This window comes from Hemitrygon akajei, chromosome 11 (genome assembly GCF_048418815.1).
Source record: "Hemitrygon akajei chromosome 11, sHemAka1.3, whole genome shotgun sequence".
NCBI lineage: Eukaryota > Metazoa > Chordata > Chondrichthyes > Myliobatiformes > Dasyatidae > Hemitrygon > Hemitrygon akajei.
In genome coordinates this window covers 173,561,216-173,583,767 of record NC_133134.1, presented here as the reverse complement: position 1 = coordinate 173,583,767, position 22,552 = coordinate 173,561,216, and the positions used below count along the sequence as shown (strand labels likewise).

The window sequence follows — 22,552 nt, the reverse complement described above, 5'->3', positions numbered from 1 at the left end:
TGCTAATCAGACCTCTCCGATTGAGATCAGCCAGGGTGTTGTTGATCAGCATAGTAAGAGAAGGGGAAGCTTATGACAGATAGCGAGAGCTCAACACTGCAGAAAGCCTGAAGGAATATAGAAGGTGTCGAGGTGAAATTAAAAAGGAAATTAGGAAGCAACAAGAGTGCATGAAAAATATTGCCAGGTAAAAGCAAGAAGATGTGATCTGTCTGTCCTTAAAAAGAAAGGTTAACAAAAATAATTGGTTCTAGTAAAAAGAACATACATACGTGGAGGATTTTGGTGTAGTTCTTTGTCTTTGTGGAGGAGGGAAGTGGGGTGGACAGCATGATAAACGGAACATTAAGGAGATAGATCATTAAACACAGCTAAACTACAAGGGTCAGATTAATGTTTTCCTCAATATTCTGACAGAAAAGGAAGCAAGAAATACAGGGTCTGTTCACAATTTTGCAATCCTCTCTAGTTATACGTAAGGGAGGACTAGAAGGTGAAGCTTTTGTTTACACAGGGAGAACAGTGTAAAATGACGCGCCAGGCAGCCTGATCGACGAATACCGAAGGTTTGCTACTGAGAACAAAGTCAAAGTGGCTTTAAGGGGAAATTTGTGTCGAATGGATTTTGTGTGATGTCTGCAGCACATTCAATGTACTCCGTGGAATTGAAGGAAGTGTTGGGATCAGACAGGATCCAAGGGGAAATGGCATGTGGGATTGAGTCGGCGTTGGGGGGGGGGGGACAAACGACATGGTGATTATGTTCACGGTCTGTATTCACTCTGGTATCAGCCCCCTGTTTTATGGGTGGCATCAATGACTTAGAAGCCTCGATTAAGTAGCAAAAACAAGGACTAGTACGAATTTTCGACCAGAAACATGGACCTTTCCTTTCTTGCACAGATGCTGGTTGACCCGCTGACAAGGCATTGACTTTCTGCATTCCTTCTGCGCCCGTTTACTGGTTCACCACTGCACTGAATTCCTTTCCATTCTTTCACTCAGGTCCCTGAATACCCTGAATACTTTCCTACAACAGCACCATTCCCCTCCATCCGCCAAATGACCAACTATGATATGGTTGGTAAATTTGTTGATCACGCACCCTGATGCCGGTTTTCATCCTGAAACATCGACATTTCAGATTCACACTGAGAATTCTGTATCAAATGTACTCTGAAACACAGTGAAATGCATCATTTGCCTTAACAACCGCCCGCAAGGGTCATCACACATGCCAGCGCCAACATAACATGGCCACAGTACTCGGCAGAACACGGATCCTACTGAGAACAACAGGAAAAACAAACCCCGTTCCTCACCCCAAAGCACATAACCAGTCCTCTAAAGCAGGACAGGACAGGACAGGGCGCCATCAGCCTCCACCGAACTCGTAGATTCGCGGACATCCCCCCCCCAAAAAAAAAAGATGCTCGCCACCTCTAGTTGAATGCTCCACCTTCCCCTGTTTGCAGAAAATGAACCATTGTCTAAAGTGTAGAGACACAATCCTCACATAAGCACAGCCATCGTGACAATAATGGTTAGGGTTGCAATGGAGAGACTGTGAGGTGAAGAGTATGCAGGTGGGAGAAGTGTGGTGGGATGAAGGGTGAGGTAGTGGGTGCAGGCTGGTGGGAGGGTCTAATGAGTGTAGATGGCGAGTAGGCAGACTGATGCCTGAGTTATGGGCTGGTAGTTGGGGTGAGGTAGGGTATCAGTTTGGGATGGGGTAAAGTGGTGGGAGTCAGTGGGTGAGATGAGGTGGGCTAGTAGGAGTTGCTGGGGTGGGGCATGGGCTGGTGGGTGGAGTGTGGAGCTGGGGCTAGAGGGGAAGCCGGCAGGGCGGTGGACCCCACTCGTTGTCGTGCTGCAGCCGCTTTAAGGCGGGAGGCTGCGCAGAGTGAAGCAGCGGCGGAGACACTGCGGAGAAATCGGAGCGGACGGACGGACGGAGCGGGGTATCAGGAGCCGAGCGGCGATGGCGGCGGGCGGGGAGCCGCGGGCGGGGGTCGGTGCGGGGGGCCGGGGCCGGGCCGCGCTCTCCTGGACCGGTTGCTGCCTGCAGGCGCTGCTCTGGCTGCTAGCGGTGAGCGGCGAGGAGCGGCCCTTCATCGTAGAGGTGAGGGGGGGTGGCGATCAGAGATGGGGGGAGATTGGGATGGTGAGGTAGAAGGAGGTCATTGGTGGGGAGATTGAGGGAGGCGAAGTGATGGGTGAAGGGGATAGATTGGGATGCACTGGGGAGGGGATGTGATCGGGGGAAGGGGAGACCGTGGGGGTGAGGGGTAGATGATCGGAGAGGGGCGTGATGGAGGCCTTTGGGGGAGGGGGGTATCCAGGGCGGGAGGTGTGATGGTTCCCGGGATACCGGGTGAGTATCCTCATCGCGATGTGAATGATCACCGCTGTGGCCATCAGAGGAAGGGGTTGTTGCCCGGGAGGGTGAGGGTGCGTGTACAGGGCGGAGGGGCGGCAGGGCTGGTGTGTCCGGTGGCCCCGACGCCCGCCATCGATGATTTGCGAGCAATCTCCCTCCTCCCCCGATGTGCCCAGGAGGTGAGTCACCGCCGCAGGATATCCAGCCTCTGACCAGTGTTGGTGCGGTTGGTCTGGTAAAATTTCTACCCCAGGATGTGGTGGAAATCCGTGGTTATTGTCACTTTATTGTGGAATGTGGATGGATGTCCTCTGACATCTGTGCAAGAATCTTGTCCCTTTTGCCCATTGTGAGCGGTGGGGAGGCAAGAGGTGAGGAGATCAGGAGGCTGTGCTGATGTGAGAGCAGAACTGGGCTGTAGCTTTGATTAATTAGTTCACTCCCTGCCCGCGGCCACACTGACAGCTTGCCCTGGCTCTGATCTCCTAAAGATCACACCCCTCTGCATTGTGCGTATAATGGGAGTCCGTTGCCTGACAACCTCTGGTTTGGTAGGGAAATGAGATTCTGAATGAATTCGCAGTAATTTGGAGTCAGTCCAAGATGACCGCTTCCCCCGGGCTAACTTTATAAAGATCGGTGAAGGTGCTGAAATGAATGCTGAGACAGTTGTACCGCCCCTTTAGTCTTATGATCAGTGGCTGGTGGGTGCATGAGCTTAAATCTTGGCCAGGTACCTGTGACCTGTGGGGCAGGATCTACACCATAAATTCCAATCATCGGCTCCAGCACAGACCAGCTTTTCCCGTTATGGCTCCAAACAATGGAATGTAGTTGTGAAATGGGATTACAATGGAAAGGGAGACCCTTATGAAACACCACTCTCCATTTCCCCTCAGTCTGGAGCAGCAGCTGTCCTCCAATACACCACTTGTACCTAAGCCATTTGTGCATCTTTGCCCCTGTTATCTCAACAGGGTTTCAACATTGTTAATAAGTCTGCACTCTTTGGAATTCCCGTGCATGTTACAACTGATCCATCTTCACAAGCTCGGGAAATGGATCCAGTTACAATTTGCTCTTCGTTTTATTTATCAATCTGTACTTTTCTCAAGTGCCAGTTAACTTTGTCCCTAGTCATTAAATTCAAATTCCTAGCAATTAGGGTGAGCTATCCTGGAGATGGAGAAAACACTGTGAAATAAGAATCACGAAAACAGGCCATTTGGCCCAATTTGCCCATGCCAACCAGTAGGCACCCTCCCATCTTAAACCCCTTGCCCATCACTTGGTCCAGAGCCCTTTCTGGACAATTCAAGTGCTTGTCTAGACACTTCTTAAATGCAGTCTATGACCCAGCTATAACCCCCTTTCCCAGACACCTACCGCTGTCTAGCTTGAAAGAGCTCCCCCTTACATTCCCTCTACATCTCTCTTCCCCTCTCTTCCCTTTTACCCCAAATCTATGTCCTCTAGTCTTACCCGCCTCTTATATGGAGAAAGGTTTAATGCAGTCTGCCCTGTGTACACCACTCATCATTTTATATGCCTCAATCAAATCCCCTCTGAACCTCCTCTGCTACAGGGGCAACAGACTCAGCCTCTCTCCTCATAACTGCTCTGTCCCAGGCAACATCCTGGTGAATCTCCTCTGCACTTTCTCCTGAGTTGTTACATCCTTCCTGGTGGTGACCAGAACTGCACACGGTACTCCAGCTGAGGTCTTACCAAGGTTTTATAAAAATTAGAAGATAACTTCTCTGATCTTGTATTCTTTTCCACAATTCATGAAGCTCAGAATACCATATATTACCTTAATCACAGTATGTAATTGTGCTGTTGCTTTCAGGGAATTAAGGTTCCTCTCTGTCCCTCAATATACCGTGAGTGATTAAGTCTTGGTATGGTGGCCTTCCTTAGTTGAGGCAATGAATAAAAGCCAGAGGGGTTGGCTCCAACTTCACCTCACATTGTAGAGGATTGAGCTCCATTTACCATTTCTCAACCCATTTCACCAACACACTGATATCTCTCTGAGACTATCTTTCACGCCATCGTCAACTCCGCCTTCATGTCATCCACAAACTAGAGATGAGGAAAGGGGAGATATAGTTGGCAATGAAGGGTCTGAACAGAGTGGATGGTGGGTGAGTGTTTCTGTTGGTTGAAGGACAAAGGGTTACATAAAACTAAGAGGGTAGAGAATTAAGAGTGAGAAGCTCTGGGTACAGGGGTTTAGATAGGGTGAATGCTTGCAGGCTTTTCCCCCGCAGGTTGGGTGAGGCTATAACTGGTATTGGGTGAAAAGTGAAATGTTCAAGAGGAATTTGAAGCAGGAGTGTCTTCACTAAGAGTGTAGATGAGCTGTCATTTAACATTGAACATTGAAGAGATGTTTGGTTCGATACCTGGATGAGAGAGGTCCAGGTGCAGGGAGATGGGACTAGGCAGAAGACCATGCTGGTACTGACTAGATAGACCTGTTTCTGTACTGCATTTCTGTATGACTCTATAGAAACTGCATTGTGCTTATCAGTCCTGGCTTTTTTGTTACTGCAAAATGGGTAGGGTGTGGGGAAAGAGCATGGGTGTGGGTCTTATTGGGGAGTTCTTTCAAAGGGCTGGTAAAGGCACAGTGAGCCAAATAAGACCATAAGATATAGGAGCAGAAGTAGGCCATTTGACCCATTGAGTCTGCTCAGCCATTCAATCATGGGCTGATCCAATTCTTCCCATCATCCCCACTCCCCTGCCTTCTCCCTATACCCTTTGATGCCCTGGTTAATCAAAAACCTATCTATCTCTGCCTTAAATACACCCAATGACTTGACTTCCACAGCTGGTTGTGGCAACAAATTCCACAGATTTACCACCCTCTGACTAAAGTAATTTCTCCGTGTCTCTGTTCTAAATGGACGTCCTTAAATCCTGAAGTTGTGCCCTCTTGTCCTAGAGTCCCCTACCATGGGAAATAACTTTGCCATATCTAATCTGTTCAGGCCTTTTAATATTCAGAATGTTTATATGAGATCCCCCCTCATTCTCCTGAACTCCAGGGAATACAGTCCAAGAGCTGCCAGACGTTCCTCATACAGTAACCCTTTTATACCTGGAATCATTCTTGTGAATTTTTCTGAACTCTCTCCAATTCAGTATATCCTTTCTAAAATAAGGAGCCCAAAACTGCACACAATACTCCAAGTGTAGTCTCACGAGTGCCTTATAGAGCCTGAACGTCACATCCCTGCTCTTATATTCTATACCTTTAGAAATGAATGCCAACTTTGCACTTGCCTTCTTCACCACCGACTCAACCTGGAGGCTAAGTTTTAGGGTATCTTGCACAAGTGACTCCCAAGTCCCTTTGCATTTCTACATTTTGAATTCTCTCCCTATCTAAATCATCGTCTGCCCGTTTATTTCCTACACCAAAGTGCATGACCATACACTTTCCAACATTGTATTTTTCATTTGCCACTTCTTTGCCCATTCCTCTAAACTATCTAAGTCTCTCTGCAGGCTCTCTGTTTCCTCAACCTATCTTTGTATCATCGGCAAATTTAGCCACAGATCTATTAATCCCATAGTCCAAATCATTGACATACATTGTAAAAAGCAGTGGTCCCAGCACTGACCCCTGTGGAATTCAGAATAGGATCCCTTTATTCCCATTCTCTAGTAGTACTTCCCACTAGTAAAATGTTGCCTCTGTAATATGCAGCTAACATTATTATTGAGTGTTGGTGTGGGTAGCGTTCCCCAGACCTTGGAAAAATGGGGCAGTGGGTTGTCAGAAATCTGTTGCCTGTGCTGCATTCTCCTGTTGGTTCAGCATTGACCTCACACCTGTAACATGCTAAAAATACAGCATTCCTCAGCCACTGTCCTCGAGCTCAGATAGGATCTGTACCTCAGGTTTAAAAACAAATGTATAATTGGCAGTGTTTGGTGGCAAAGCCCAGCACACAGCGTGTTTATTAAACACTTTCAACCAGTGATGTCATCGGAACCAGAGCTGTCAACATCAACAGTAATGTCACTCTTGCCATCTCCCTGATCAGTTATCACTCTGGATTTAACCAGAACACACCTGTGCCTATTTTGGGGAGTGACGTTCACCAAAACATAGGTTTGTTTTAACCTGGGATGGATAATTGCCACTCCTGAGGCTGCACTTCCAGCCAGGAAATCACAGCTACAAGCTTGAGCAAATGAGAGAACATTGTGGAACTGTGAAATCTCCCTGGGCATGGTACCCACCTTAACAATACCAAGGTCATGTTCCCCAGCATCCTGGGCTGCGGTGAGAGAGGGTGGAAGAAGATCACCACTGACCAGATATTATATTGAGCTTCTACATAAATTCTGTGCTGAGAGGGCTGGATAGTGTGTTCTAAGTGACTGAACAAAACCTTATCAACAATAATTACCTCCGGCATGGTGTGGATAAAGATCCCCTGGTGACATTGGGACTCAGAGGGTAATGGTAGAAGGATACTTTTCTGATTGGAAGTGGAGTACTGCAGGGATCCTTGAGATTTATGTTCACGTCTGTTGTTAGTCTGTGAGCAATAATTAGTAAGCTTGTGGAAGGCATGAAATGATGACGAGGAAGGTTGACCAAAGCTACAGCCAGTTGCAGATCAGATGGACAGTTGGGCAGAGCATTGGCAAGTAGAGTTTTATCTTGACAAGTATGAGGTCAGATGGTGGAAGGACATATTGCAGTAAATGGGAAGAGACCAAGGAATGTTGATGAACACAGCAACTTCTAGGGTCCAAATCCACAGTTCTCTGAAAATGACTACATGGTGGTAAAGAAGACATGTAGCAAGCTTGCCATCATAGATCACAAACATGATGCTACAACTGTACAAAGCACTATCTAGACCCCACTCGGAGTTCTGATCACATCCCTTTAGGGAAGATATGGCTGTGCTGCAGAGTGTAGAGGATATCCTCCAGAACGTTGCCTCGACTGGACAACTTGTGTAGAGGGATTGCTCAGGTTGAGTGTGTTCTCCCAGGAGGACTGATAGAGCAATAGACGGGGTTGACAGACTAGAATCTCATCACCATGGTATCAGAAACAGGAGGGCTTAGGTTTATGGTGAGAGGAAGGAGTTTTAAAGGGGATCTGAAGGGCAGGTTTTTACACAGTAGTTGACATCTGGAATGTGCTGCCTCTGGAGATCACCACATTTAAAAGGCATTGTGAAGGGTACATAAATAGGCAAGGCACTGAGGGATACGGGCCCAGTGCAGGTAAATGCAATTGGTGTAAATGGTCAGTGTGGCTACGATGGGCTGAAGGGCCTGTATCTGTGCTGAGTGTATGACCTGAGGCTGTCTGTGTGCACGACCTGAGTCGTCTGTGTGCGTGCGAGTCCGATCTTTGTGTGCAACCCGAGTCCGTCTGCGTGTACGATGGGCAGAAGGGCCTGTATGATGAGCTGTTCCTGTACTGTATGATTCTGATTTGGGAGATCCGCAGTGGACTGACTTGTCGGGCATAGTGTTCAGTGTAGAGAAAACTGAGCCTTGTTGAAGTTGAAGTGCCACCTTTGCTAGTGGTGAGACTGGGAACCACGGTGCAGCACAAGGATTTTGTGTTCATGTACTCAAAGGGTTAATGAAATATTGGTTGTTGTTATCAGTGGAAGTGATGCTGTGATGTGCAGAGCTCTGTTTGGGCACCTTGGCCTGAAGGAGGGTGGGGGCACATTCAGAAGAATGATATTGTGTTCATTATAAGGGCAGGCTGCACCAGCCTCTCTTTATTGCCTGCAGTTCAGATAGTTAAGGGATGATCAAAACAGGACATTGAAAATGATTACCATCCTGATAGTAGGAATTGCATTAGATGTGCTGAGAAATTATAATTAGCAAGACCGAGAGAGTGGGTGAGATTATCGAGAGGTGCAGTTTAGCTCCATTGTAGGGATATTAGAATACCCTTAAGTTGCACTTTGTCACAAGGTTTAATTGGCCATTTTTCATTGTGGCCAAGCACCATCCCAGAACGTTCTCTCTAGGCTTGCTTCTGCAATCTGTCCATCATCTGGGAGCAGGGCAATAAATGTCAGCAAATGTTTGTTAATCCAGCTGAATTTCAGCTAACTCCAGACTACACGTAAGCCAAAGTTGTAAATAAGACTGAGAATAGACTGGAATCTTTGAGAAGCTGTTAAGGTGGTTGATGATGGAAGGAGAAGATGAGGTGTGATGCATTTAAAAGTGTTACTTGAGCTGATCAAGTCTCAGAATTGGATAGGTGTTGGTGTTGAGCAGTTTGGGGGAGCACTTTGGGCAGAGCTGTGAGAAATAAGGTGTCTCCAAGCAGGGAAACGAGAGAGTGAGGATGTATTTGGGAATGGAAAAGTGGAAAGTGATTGGGGGGGTGCAAGAAGATATGGAGCACCAAATCTAGTTCATTCCAGGGTAATGAACGGGGAATGTAAAGATCATTGGTTTCAGTTGTGAGCAGGTGAATTGTCCTGGCATAGTATTCCTGTGTGGGACCAGTCAGAGAGCGCTCGTGTGCGGGACCAGTCGGAGAGCGTTCGTGTGCGAGACTGGTCGGAGAGCGTTCGTGTGCAGGACCGGCTGGAGAGCGTTCGTGTGCGGGACAGGTCGGAGAGCATTCGTGTGCGGACCGGCCGGAGAGCGTTCGTGTGCGGGACCGGTTGGAGAGCGTTCGTGTGCGAGACCGGTCGGAGAGCGTTCGTGTGCGGGACCGGTCGGAGAGCGTTCATGTGCGGGACCGGCCGGAGAGCGTTCGTGTGCGGGACCAGCCGGAGAGCGCTCGTGTGCGGGACCGGTCTGAGCCATTCGTGTGCGGGACCGGTCTGAGCCATTCGTGTGCGGGACCAGTCAGAGAGCGTTCGTGTGCGGGACCGGCTGGAGAGCATTCATGTGCGGGACTGGCCGGAGAGCGCTCGTGTGCGGGACTGGCCGGAGAGCGCTCGTGTGCAGGACCAGCCGGAGCCATTCGTGTGCGGGACCAGTCGGAGCCATTCGTGTGCGGGACCGGCCGGAGAGCGTTCGTGTGGGGGTCCAACCGGAGAGCGTTTGTGTGCGGGACCGGCCGGAGAGCGCTCGTGTGCGGGACCGGCCGGAGAGCGCTCGTGTGCGGGACCGGTCTGAGCCATTCGTGTGCGGGACCAATCAGAGAGAGTTCGTGTGTGGGACCGGTCGGAGAGCGTTCGTGTGCGGGACCGGTCGGAGAGCGTTCCATTGCGGGACCAGTCAGAGTGAGTTCGTGTATAAGAGTGGTGAGAGAGCGTTCGTGTATGGTATTGGTCAGGGTATATTCGTGTACAGGACCGGCCAGAGAGCGCTCGTGTATGGGTCCGGTCATATTGTGTTCGTGTACAGGACCGGCCAGAGAGCGCTCGTGTATGGGACCGCTCGAAGAGCGCTCGTGTATGGGTCCGGTCATATTGTGTTCGTGTACAGGACCGGCCAGAGAGCGCTCGTGTACGGGACCGCTCAGAGAGCGCTCGTGTATGGGTCCAGTCATATTGTGTTCGTGTACAGGACCGGCCAGAGAGCGCTCGTGTACGGGACCGCTCGGAGAGCGCTCGTGTATGGGTCCGGTCATATTGTGTTCGTGTACAGGACCGGCCAGAGAGCGCTCGTGTACGGGACCGCTCGGAGAACGCTCGTGTATGGGTCTGGTCATATTGTGTTCGTGTATGGGACCGCTCGGAGAGCGCTCGTGTACGGGACCAGTCGGAGAGCACTCGTGTACGGGACCGGTCGGAGAGCGCTCGTGTACGGGACCAGTCGGAGAGTGTTTCAGTAGGGGACCGGTTGTAGACAGAAATCTAAATTTAAAAAGCTTTCAGTCAAATACCTGAAGTATTATTTCACCAGATAAAACTTCAGAGTTATTGTGGTAGTGCAGTGTGTTTTCAACCTGGTAACCTGTGGTGAATTAGACTGATATTTTGTGTGTGTGCATTTTCCCTCATCCCAGTGAAAACCTGTGTAAATCTGTAAGAACTTTTCAATGGTACTGGAACAAGTGCAGGGATAGGTAGGTTTTGAACTGAGTTTCCATACCGATTTTATGCCACAGATTAGTATCATTAACTGAGGGGTCTGTGGACCCCAAGTTGGGAACCCCTGGTTTCAAGGGACATGGGCCAAACACAGGCAAATGCCAGTACCTGGATGTGAATCTTGGCCAACATGGAACAGTTGGGAAAAAGGTCCTGTTTCTGGCCTGTTTGACCCTGTGGCCTGGGGCTGGGCACATTTTACACAGCATAATTCATAGATCAGAATCAGAATCAGGTTTATTATCACCGGCATGTGATATGAAATTTGTTAACTAAACATCATCAGTTCAATGCAATACATAATATTGAAGAGAAAAAACAAAATAAAATAATAATAAATAAATAAATAAATAAATTGTTGTTTACATATATTGAATAGATTAAAAATCGTGCAAAAGCAGAAATAATGTATATTTAAAAAGTGAGGTAGTATCCAAGAGTTCAATATCCATTTAGGAATCAGATGGCAGAGGGGAAAAAGCTGTTCCTGAGTCATTGAGTGTGTGCCTTCAGGCTTCTGTACCTCCTACCTAATGTTAACAGTGAGAAAAGGGAATGCTTTAGGTGCTGGAGATCCTTAATAATGGACGCTACCTTTCTGAGACACAGCTCCTTGAAGATGTCCTGGGTACTTTGTAGGCTAGTGCCCAAGATGGAGCTGACTAAATTTACAACCCTCTGCAGCTTCTTTCGGTCCTGTGCAGTAGTCCCCCCTACCCCTCGATACAGACAGTGATGCAGCCTGTCAGAATGCTCTCCACGGTACATCTATAGAAGTTTTTGAATGTATTTGTTGACATGCCAAATCTCTTCAAACTCCTAATGGAGTATAGTCGCTGTCTTGCCTTCTTTAGAGCTGCATAGATATGTTGGGACCAGGTTAGATCCTCAGAGATCTTGACACCCAGGAACTTGAAACTGCTTACCCTCTCCACTTCTGATCCCTCTATGAGGAATGGGATGTGTTCCTTCATCTTACCCTTCCAGCTCCCTTTTGCCATTTCTGGAAGTTTGGTGAGAAATCCGGCTTGTTACTGTGGTAACCTGCCTGGGGTGTTGAGTTGTCTACCACATTTTGATTGCATAGAGTTAGCACGGGCCAGGCCAAACAAAATAGACTGAGAAATTAGTCTGGACTAATGAGGGAAGTATCAAAGAAGCCAGCAAAAAAAGCACTTTGAGAGGAACTGGGTACACAGTTGATGTTTGAGGTCAAGACCCTTCTATTGACCCAAAATGTCAACTGTCTCCTGCCACAGATGCTGCCTGACCTGCTGAATTCCTCCAGCATCTGCAGATTCTTGTGTCTCCTTCAAAGAAGCCAAAGAGCTCCCACAGGTGAAACTGCTGTAGCATCTCCTGTGCTGCAGAAATGCCCCTACTTTGTCCTTGGTTGGTGTTCTTCTACTTCCCCCTACCTCCTCTCACTCCTCCCTCCATAGCTCATTGGTGCTCGAACAATCATATTGGTCATATTAATAACGTCTCCATGGCTGTAGGAAGTCCAAGATTTGGAGCTTTAAGTATGGTACAGAATTTGGCAAAGGGCAAATAGTGGTCAGTGCCATCATTGTCATGTGCCATACCGTAGGAGATCATGGTCTTTCCATGGCAAATTTTTCTACACGTTGTTTGCCATTGCCTTCTTCTGGGCAGTGTCTTTACAAGACGGGTGACCCTACTCTTTATCAATACTCTTCAGAGATTGTCTGCATGGCATCAGTGGTCGCATAACCAGCTGCTCATACAACCATCCACCATCTGCTCCTATGGCTTCACGTGATCCTGATGGGGGGCTAAGCAGGTGCTACACTTTGCCCAAGGGTGACTTGCAGGCCAGTGGAGAGAAGGAGCGCCTTCCACCTCCTTTGGTAGAACCATAACTCCACTCTGCCACCCAAAGTGATCAGCAGGATATAGGCAAAAGGGAAGTGGCAAGTTAGTGGATAAATGTGGAAAGAGCAGCAGGTGGAATGGGTGCAGGTTCACACATCCTTGAAGGTGGCAGGGCAATTATTAAGTTGTTGATAAATGACTGGTGGCTGAGATTTGTAAATAGGAACATGAAATCCTAAACAAAACAATGAAATTATCAAATGAGAATGCAGCATGTAATATTTTGCCTCGAGTAAGAATTAATGGTCTTTTTCTGGTGGCAAGGTGTAAGAGGGTTGTGCCTGTAGAGGGGTGCTGGGGCCTTAACTTCTTAGAATTTTCATTTAGAAGTTGGATGAAGGCATGAAAGATATGGTTACTAAATGTTCTGATGGACACAGATGAGTAGAAATGAAGTGTTGAAGAGGACATAGAGAGGTCACAAGGAAATGAGGGCAGGAGCAGAAACGGGCCCTCAGGCCTGCCCCTTTATCCACTTGATCATGGCTGATCTGTTGTCAGTTCTCCAGACCCCTTAATTTTTCAGTCTTTCAAAAATATATCTACCTCCATCTGAAATGCTTACGATGGCCCAGTCTCCATAACTATCAGAGTTTCAACACCTTTGATGAGAACAAATTTCTACACATCTCCTTCTTAAATGACCTGCCCTTTGATAGTGGGTCACCACACTTGTGAAAATTAGCTCCAGGATGATATCAACAGGTTAACTGAGTGCGCAAAGATCTGGCAAATAGGGACTTATGTGGAAGGGAAGAGTTAGATTGATCTTTGAGTAGGTTAAAAGGTTAGTATAACTTCCTGAGTTGAATGGCCTGCACTGTGCTGTACTGTTCTATGTTATGAATTAATTATAATGTGAGAAAATGTCAAGTTGTCTGCTTAAAGATGTCAATGTATCCGGATATCCTAGTGTAACCAGGCACAGTGTGTCTTCAGGAATGTGCTCACTCATTGCAAGGAGGGTGAAACACAGAAGTAGGGAGGTTGGCTTCATTGTCCAGGGCATCAGTGAGGTCACGTCTAAAATGCAGAGTGCCTTGTTGCTATCTTTTTTGTAAGGAAGGATGTTAATGCTTTTAGAGCAGTTCAGCAAGGATTTACTGGACAATACCTTAGATGGTGATAGTCATACAGCATGGGAACAGGCCCCCTAGTCCAGTTTGTCCATGCGGGACATCACACATTCATCTATCCCTGTCCCTTTTCCAGCATTCAGCCTCTTCTATACTATGGCATCGTATTTATTTTAACACTTCTTAGATAGGCATAGGCATCCGTTAGTCTCGTGAGACCATGGATTTGCGCCTTGGAAGGTTTCCAGGGTGCAGGCCTGGGCAGAGTTGTATGGGAGACCGGCAGTTGCCCAAGCTGCAAGCCTTCCCCTCTCCACACCACCGATATTGTCCAAGGGAAGGGCAGTAGGACCCAAGCAGCTTGGCACCGGTGTCGTCGCAGAGCAATGTGTTGTTAAGTGCCTTGCTCAAGGACACAACGCACTGCCTCAGCTGAGGCTCAAATCAGTGACCTTCAGATCACTAAACCTGGCCTTATCCACTAGGCCATGTGCCAACACAAACGGGTATTCTAAGAATTCCCGCCTCAGACGTTGAATCTGTTGTAGATCTCCTCCCTTGCACCAAACCAATGCTCCTTGTTAAAGGTAGTCAGCTGAGGGCAGAGTTTCTCACCATCTACATCTCTGCCCCCCTTTCAGACAATTCTCCGACCCAGCTAGCATAGTTGAAATGCTCCCCCGCAGGTGAGAACTGGGGGAATCTCTGCATCCTCTCCAGTGTAATAACATTCTTCCTGAAGTGTGATGGTCATCACTCCACACTGTATGCTCAAGCTGTAGTCCGTAATCTCCGTGCTGTAAGTCCCAGGCTGCAGCTAATAAAGGCAAGTCTCTAATCCCTTGCTTCTGCCTGTCTCCTCTCCACTCTCCTCATGATGCAGGGTTTTAACCTGAAATTTCAACAATTCCTCGCTCTCACAGATGCTGCCCAACCTGCCGAGTTCCTTCACCAAGCTGTTTGTTGCTCTCGTTTCCCTACTTCACATTTTCCATCTTCAAGGATTCTTAGACTTGAACACTAAGGTCACTGTCTTCCTCAGACCTAGCCAGATTATTCCTCCAAAATACATTTTCATCACAATTAAATTCCATCTGCCAAAAAAACCTTACACAACAGTGACGTTAAGTCTGCCCACTAGTCTTTGAACTGTTTGTAGTGCAGTCAGTATCCCTCTCTTAACCTCCGAACCTGTTACAATCTTTAAGCCTCTTTTAAATTTATCCTTAAATTCCTTTGGTGTGAAGGGAATGATCTTGTCCTCCAAACCTAAAACCACTTCAGTAAATAAATTGTTACCTGTCTAGGACCTACAGCTCTTTCCCAAGGTGTAGTGGGTTTGGGTTCTGTATGACGTTATTTTATCTTTAAAATAATAAGTAATTTTTATAAAATAATTAGGGCAAAATTGTTTCCTCAGATAAGTGGGCAGGTAACCAGAATTCTTAGATTTATAAAAATGTGCAGAAAGAATGAGTAGGAGAAGAATGTTTGCACACAGGATTATTAAGGTCAGGACCTTTTACAGGTAGACAGATGTGTATAATTGAACAATTGATTAACAGGGTTATTGGAGAGAGCTGGGAATATTGGTTAGATGTCTCTCTCAATGGCAAAAAGCTAGAAGCGGTGGAGATCCAAGGAGACGTGTTTAGGGAGATAAACCAGATAAGTACAGATAATCAGACTGGCTAACAGGATGCTGCCATTTGAATCTGATTCACCTCTCAAGTACGGGAGCTGGAAGTTGCAATGCACAAAAGCTTGGCCGGACCACAGCTGGTACATCAAGCATTTCTGGGTACCTTGGTCACGGCACAGTGGAGAGTTACCTGAATGATAATTGGACACATGGGGATAAATTGCAAGGAGATGTTCTGCAAATTAGTATTGTATTCCCTGGAATTTTGAAGGTTATGAGATAGTTTGATCAAACATTTTAAGGGATAAGGGGTCATCATAGATTGGCCACTGTTTCACTAAGTGGCAGGTTGAAGGGGCTTAGTGAACTTGTTCCTGTGTCACTGTTGAGATGCATTTGCACCATAAACAGTGTTCATGATGTTACTGAGGAAACCAAACAAAATGAGAGCACATGGTGTTGGGAGTGACGTATTCTTGTGTATAGAAGATAACTCATTTTCAAGGTGATTGTGTCAATGGGAATAGTCCTGGCCACTCAGCTGCTCACAGTTTAAATTAGTGATTTGGTTCAGGGATCAAGTGTAATATATTCAAATGTGCTGATGATATGAAGCTGAGTGGCAGTGTGTGATGTGTGGTGGGTGCTGAGAGGCTTCAGGGGAATATAAACAGTCTTAAGTTATGATAACTCCCTGGAGATAGATTACATAGCTGGGTTAGGGTTATCCACTTCTGTGGGGAATAAATGTAGAAAGATGGAGTGTTTTCCACACAGTGACAGAGAGATTGAAAGATGAAAGATATTCGTCGACATTGTAAGTAGTTTATGTACATGTACAACAACCATCTGGTATGTTACTCTTTATTGCACAAGGCTTTGGTATGAGTGTAGACACTTCATGTTCCATTTACCGAATCCTGGTGGGATTGCACCTGGAATATCAGGTACACATCTGCTCTCCTTCCCAAAGGAAGTGTAAAGTTGGGATTGGGGGAGTGCATGGAAGGTCCACCAGGTTCTCCTGGGTTGGGCAGTTTGTTCTATGAGGAGGGATTGAATGGATTTGTTTTGATCTTAGAAGAATGAGCAATGACTTAACTATTCATCACAAAGTTCAACAGGAAGATGTGGAGTTCATGGGTTCACAGTCTCAAAGTAAGGGATCGAGCTTTCAGAGTGGAGGTGAGAAGAAGTGACTCCACCTGGGGCAATCCTTCAGCATTTTCTATCAAGCAGCTTGTCGAAGCGAAGTGTGAGTGTGTTCAGGAAGGAAGTGTCTCGGAGGTTAAGGATTAGCCATAATTTTATTGAATATTGGAGTGAGTCTACAGGCTTACTCCACTCCCTGTGTAGTTGTGGATTCAGGTGCTGCGGTTACTATGGGTTACGCACATGATGTCATCTTTGTTGGGAAACATTCTGGGATTGTGCTGACTCTCTCAGGCTCTGGCTGGCAGGGGAGCAGTGTTTACCAGCTGCATTCCCTTGGGTGCTACCAATTCCCTGCAGGGTTGGTGGCACTGGGAAACCCCTGGTGTTTTGGCATCTCCTGTCACCGTCCTGACGCCCTTGTTGTCAGCATCACAATGAAATGGAAGCAGCAGTGTGCATAGAATTTGTACACCAACAGTTGGTACACTGGTGAGAGGTCTGTGTCCAAAATGTTAATACTGATTCTCTCTCTACAGATGCTGTTCAATGTAACGAATTTTTCCAGCATTCTCTGTTTTTACTTAAAGAACAGCAGCCTGCTGGATCTTTTCAGTTAATGTGATGTCAGTTTAATAATGTGGCTTGCCTCAAACCAAGCAAAGTGCCAGATTTTAAAGTGCTTCCCCAGTCCTCTTTGCCACCTTCTGGTGATTTGGCAGAGGCACACGATCTGTGGCTTCTGAGCAAGACAGAGCATTTTGAATCTGTGTGTCATCCACCATCCTGTCTCACTACACTGGAGGTTAAACAGGTCAGGCTTCCCTTCCCAGTCGTAAGCAAATCAGGGTTTTAAATCAAATAACCACATTTTATTCTCAAATCTACTAGATTAACAGGTGTGGGTTAGTTTTGGGGTTGGGGCGGAGAGGAGAGGTTGAGGTTTATTCCCCTGCAGGAATGGAGAGTTGGTACAGATCAGCACTGGAAAAGTAACAGCAGAGATGTCTCATTATAAACATTGCTACCACCTTGTGTAAAACAAGGCAGCCAGTAAGCTGCACCCCTGTGGAGATCTGTCCTTTCAAGGTCACTTCCTCCTCTGAGTGTGTGGCGATGATGAACAGACCTGCTGATGGCAGTACTGTTTGTATTACTGTACTGGGAGAGCAGACCGAGGCTTGTCCAGGCAGCAAGCAGAGAGGGTGACAGGCACACAGGATTTCAGTACCACTTGCAGTTACTTCCCCCAAACGGTGCGTGTTGCATCTATTTTCATGCTGGTGGATTTGAGCCAGGAGTTAACACAAGAGTCATGCAAGCATGCAAAATTCTGACCACAGCAAAAACTCACTGAGTTACCAGAGCACAGTAATAGGCCAAGTCTGATTGGCATTTATTTTGGGGGAGGGATAGAATATAAAAGCAAAGAGACCATGCTGAGGCTTTATAAGACACTAGTCATGCTGCACTTGGAGTATTGTCGACAGTTTTGAGCTCCATATCTCAAAAAGGATCTGTTGTCATTTGAGAGAGTCCAGAGGAGGTGCACAAGGATGATTCTGGGAATGAAGGGATTGACATATGAGGAGTGTTTGACAGTTTTGGGCCTGTACTCACTGGAATTTGGTAGAATGCGTGGGGATCTCATTGAAACCTACCCAACGTTGAAAGGACTAGATAGTGGGGATGTGGAGAGGATGTTTCCTGTGGTAGGGTATTGAGAACTAGAGGGCACAGCCTCAAAATTGAGAGGCAACGTTTTAGAACAGAGGTATGGAGGATTTTTATAGCCAGAGAGTCTGTGGAATGCTCTGCCACAGACTGCAGTGGAGGCCAAGTCTGTGGGTATATTTAAGGTGGAAGTAGATAGTTCCCTGATCAGTCAGGGCATTAAAGCGTATGGTGAGAAGTCAGGTGAATGAAGTTGAGTGGGATCCGGGATCAGCCATGATGGAATGGTGAGGCAGACTCAATGGGTAGAATGGCCTAATTCTGCTCCTATGTCTTCTGGTCTTATTAGCTAAATGATGGTGCCGTGAGAAGATTTTCCTCAGCAGCTGGTCAACACCTGTAATGTAGGGTTGGAAATAATTCAGAAGATGTGTGGCTCAAGTGGTTGATGCTCGGGTTGAGATGTTCTCTGATCTCGGCAATTTACTTGCAAATGTTTCATCACCATGTGCGGAGATATCGTCAGTGTGCCATTGATTCTCCAGATCGAGAGGGGCACAATTGACTGGGCATCAGTGGCAAAGCTAACACACGGCATGCAAGAGAATTCCCAGAAGCATGGTTTTACATGAACAATTCTGTAAGCAAACACATAGACCTCGATCTTATTTATGAACCAGTCAATCAGTGACGAGATTTTCTCCCCACATCTCAATTGAGTTTCTGAAATGACGTCCAATTCCATGATTGAAAAAGCATATAAAGGCCAAGCATTCGGAGGACACAGCACAATCATACAGCACACTGACAATGTCTCCTCGAATGGTGATGAAGCGCTTGCAAGTAAATTGCCAAGATCAGAGAGCAATGTACTGGATGACTGGAGACAGCTTCAGGTTCTGCTTCCAAAAGAGTGTGGGACCTATATTTAAAAGGAGGAGGTATTGCAAGCTGTGGAGGTCAGACTGGGAAGGTGACTGGAAGGAGTCTAAAGCTAGATGGTATAGGTGTGTGTTGGGGGGGTAGTTTAAGATAAGACTATAAGATATAGGAGCAGAAGTAGGCCATTTGGCCCATCAGTTCTGCTCAGCCATTCAATCATGGGCTGATCCAATTCTTCCAGTCATCTCCACTCCTCTGCTTTCACCCCATACCCTTTGATGCCCTAGCTAATCAAGAACCTATCTATCTCTACCTTAAATACACCCAATGACTTGGCCTCCACAGCCACTCGTGGCAACAAATTCCACAGATTTACCACCCTCCAACTGAAGTAATTTCTCCGTATCTCAGTTCTAAATGGACAGTCCTTCAATCCTGAAGTCGTGCCCTCTTGTCCTAGAGCCCCCTACCATGGGAAATAACTTTGCCATATCTAATCTGTTCAGGCCTTTTAACATTCAGAATGTTTCTATGAGATCCCCCCCTCATTCTCCTGAACTCCAGGAAATACAGTCCAAGAGCTTCCAGACGTTAACCCTTTCATTCTAGGAGTTATTCTCGTGAATCTTCTCTGAACCCTCTCTGATGTCAGTATATCCTTTCTAAAGTCAGGAGCCCAAAACTGCCCACAATTCTCCAAATGTGGTCTCACGAGTGCCTTATAGAGCTCAACATCACATCCCTGCTCTCATATTCTATACCTCTAGAAATGAATGCCAACATTGCATTTGCCTTCTTCACCACTAACTCAACCTGGAGGTTAACCTCTAGGGTATCCTGCACAAGACTCCCAAGTCCCTTTGCTTCTCTGCATTTTGAATTCTCTCCCCATCTAAATAATAGTCTGCCTGTTTATTTCTTCCACCAAAGTGCATGACCATACACTTTCCAACATTGTATTTCATTTGCCACTTCTTTGCTCATTCCTCTAAACTATCTAAGTCTCTCTGCAGGCTCTCTGTTTCCTCAATGCTACCTACTCCTCCACCTATCTTTAAAGGAGATTTGCGGGGCATGTTTTCACATGGGGTGGTGGGTCTGTAGAATGAGGTACGTAAATTACAAGAGTTAGGACAGTACTTTCAGTGCCAGTGATCACTGCTCAGGTAACTGAGTTACAGAGAAGGGTTGAATACGTTAGGACTTTATTCCCTGGAGTGTAGAAGAATGAGGGGAGACTTGATAGAGGTGTATAAAGTTATGATGGGTACAGATAGAGTGAATGTAAGCAGGCTTTTTCCACTGAAGCCAGGGGAGAAATAAAAAGGACATGGGTTAAGGGTGGAGGGGGAAAAGTTTAAAGGGAACATTAGGGGAGGCTTCTTCACACAGAGAGCGGTGGGAGTGTGGAATGAGCTGCCAGATGAAGTGGTAAATGCAGGCTCACTTTTAACATTTAAGAAAAACTTAAGACGGATACACGGATGAGAGGTGTATGGAGGGATATGGTCCAGGTGCAGGTCAGTGGGACTAGACAGAAAAATGGTTTGGCACAGCCAAGAAGGGCCAAACAGCCTGTTTCTGTGCTGTAATGTTCTGTGGGTCTATGGTTCAACTCCTGCCACTGACTGTGAGGAGTTTGTACATTTTCTCTGTGACCGCATTTGCTCCGGTTTCCTCCCACAATCCAGAAACATTCTGTTTGGGTTAAGGTCAGTGAGCTGTGGGGTTGTTACATTAGTGCTGGCACTGTAGTGACCATTTGCAGGCTGCCCCCAGCACAATCCTTGCTGATTTAATTTGACATTAAGTTGGAGCAAGAGGCTGAGAGTGAAGGAGTGAAGGAATCTCGGAGAGAAGCCTTTTTTTTACTTGCTCGGGGAAAAGAGGCTAGACTGCACAAGCACGTGACGTAGAGAGCCAAAGGTTTGGAAAAAAAGGCAATCATATACAGCAGGCAGCGGAGTGAGAGAGAGCAGAGTGGGACGGCTTTGGCTCAACAGGCTTCAGTGTGAACAGGCAGAGGCAAGGGTAGGTTCCCATAAGTTTTGTTTTGTTTGTTTAGAGTAGAGAGAATGCCAGGCAGGATGTTGTAATGTTCCTCTTGCAGGATGTGGGAGACCTCTGGTCTCCCTGACAACGATACCTGCAGGAAGTGCATCCAGCTGCAGCTCCTAACAAACCGCATTAGGGAACTGGAGCAGGAGCTGGATGAACTCCAGATCATTCGGGAGGATGAGGAGTTTATAGATAGTAGTTTTAGGGAGGTAGTTACACCAAAGAAGCAGCACACAGGTAATTGGGTCACCGTCAGGTGAGGGAAGGGGAAAGGGCAGGGAGAGCAGGCTTCCCCTGTGGCCATTCCCCTCAACAACAAGTATACCGATTTGGATACTGTTGGGGGGGGGGGGGGGATGACTTACCTGGGACAAGCTGCGGCAGCCGGATCTCTGGCACTGAGTCTGGTTCTGCAGTGCAGAAGGGAGGGTGGAAGAAGAGGAGAGCGGTAGTGTTAGGGGACTCGATAGGGGTACAGACAGGAGGTTCCATGGTCGTGACAGAGACTCCCGGATGGTTTGTTGCCTCCCAGATGCCAGGGTCAGGGATATCTCTGATCACATACACAGCATTCTGAAGTGGGAGGGTGATCAGCCAGATGTCATGGTACACATTGGTACCAATGATGTAGGAAGAAAGAATGAGGAGGTTCTGAAGAATGAGTAGAGAGCTTGGTAGGATGTTAAAAAGCAGGACCTCGAGGATGGTAATCTCAATAGACAATAGACAGTAGGTGCTGGAGTAGGCCATTTGGCCCTTCTAGCCAGCACCGCCATTCACTGTGATCATGGCTGATCGTACACAATAAGTACCCTGTTCCTGCCCTCTCCCCATATCCCTTGATCCCGCTATCTATAAGAGCTCTATCTAATTCTCTCTTGAAAGCATCCAGAGACTTGGCCTCCACTGCCTTCTGGGGCAGAGCATTCCACATATCCACCACTCTGAGTGAAAAAGTTTTTCCGCATCTCTGTTCTAAATGGCCTACTCCTTATTCTTAAACTGTGGCCTCTAGTTCTGGACTCACCCATCAGCGGGAACATGCTTCCTGCCTCCAGCATGTCCAATCCCTTAATAATCTTATATGTTTCAATCAGATCTACTCTCATCCTTCTAAATTCCAGTGTATAAAAGCCCATTCGCTCCAATCTTTCAACATATGACAGTCCCACCATTCCGGGAATTAACCTTGTGAACCTACGCTGTACTCCCTCAATAGCAAGAATGTCCTTCCTCAAATTTGGAGACCAAAACTGCACACAATACTCCAGGTGGGGTCTCACCAGGGCCCTGTACAGCTGCAGAAGGACCTCTTTACTCCTATACTCAATTCCTCTTGTTATAAAGGCCAGCATGCCATTAGCTTTCTTCACTGCCTGTTGTACCTGCATGCTTGCTTTCATTGACTGATGTACAAGAACACCTAGATCTCGTTGTACTTCCCCTTTTCCTAACTTGACTCCATTTAGATAGTAATCTGCCTTCCTGTTCTTGCACCAAAGTAGATAACCTCACATTTATCCACATTAAACTGCATCTGCCATACATTTGCCCACTCATCCAACCTGTCCAAGTCACCCTGCATTCTCATAACATCCTCCTGACATTTCACACTGCCACCCAGCTTTGTGTCATCAGCAAATTTGCTAATGTTACTTTTAATCTCAGGACTGCTACCTGTGCCACGTGCCAGTGAGGGTAAGAATAGTTAAGTCAAGTCACTTTT

General features: G+C 46.9%; 1 protein-coding gene across 3 annotated transcripts in view; it reads left to right on the top strand.

Annotated features, from left to right (window-relative positions):
* The first annotated feature begins 1,939 nt into the window (after window positions 1-1,939).
* The window catches only part of mmp24 (matrix metallopeptidase 24), a 132,414-nt gene continuing 111,801 nt past the window's right edge, over window positions 1,940-22,552 (top strand). For 2 of the 3 annotated variants that reach the window (XR_012100918.1, XM_073062291.1), the window contains exon 1: window positions 1,942-2,122. Coding sequence is in view for 2 of the 3 variants with exons in the window: in XM_073062291.1 (XP_072918392.1) it covers window positions 1,982-2,122 (141 nt within the window). In the remaining variant the exon portion in view is untranslated. Of the gene's footprint in view, window positions 2,123-22,552 lie in introns of all 3 variants that reach the window. The other variant, XM_073062292.1, reaches the window with a different exon arrangement.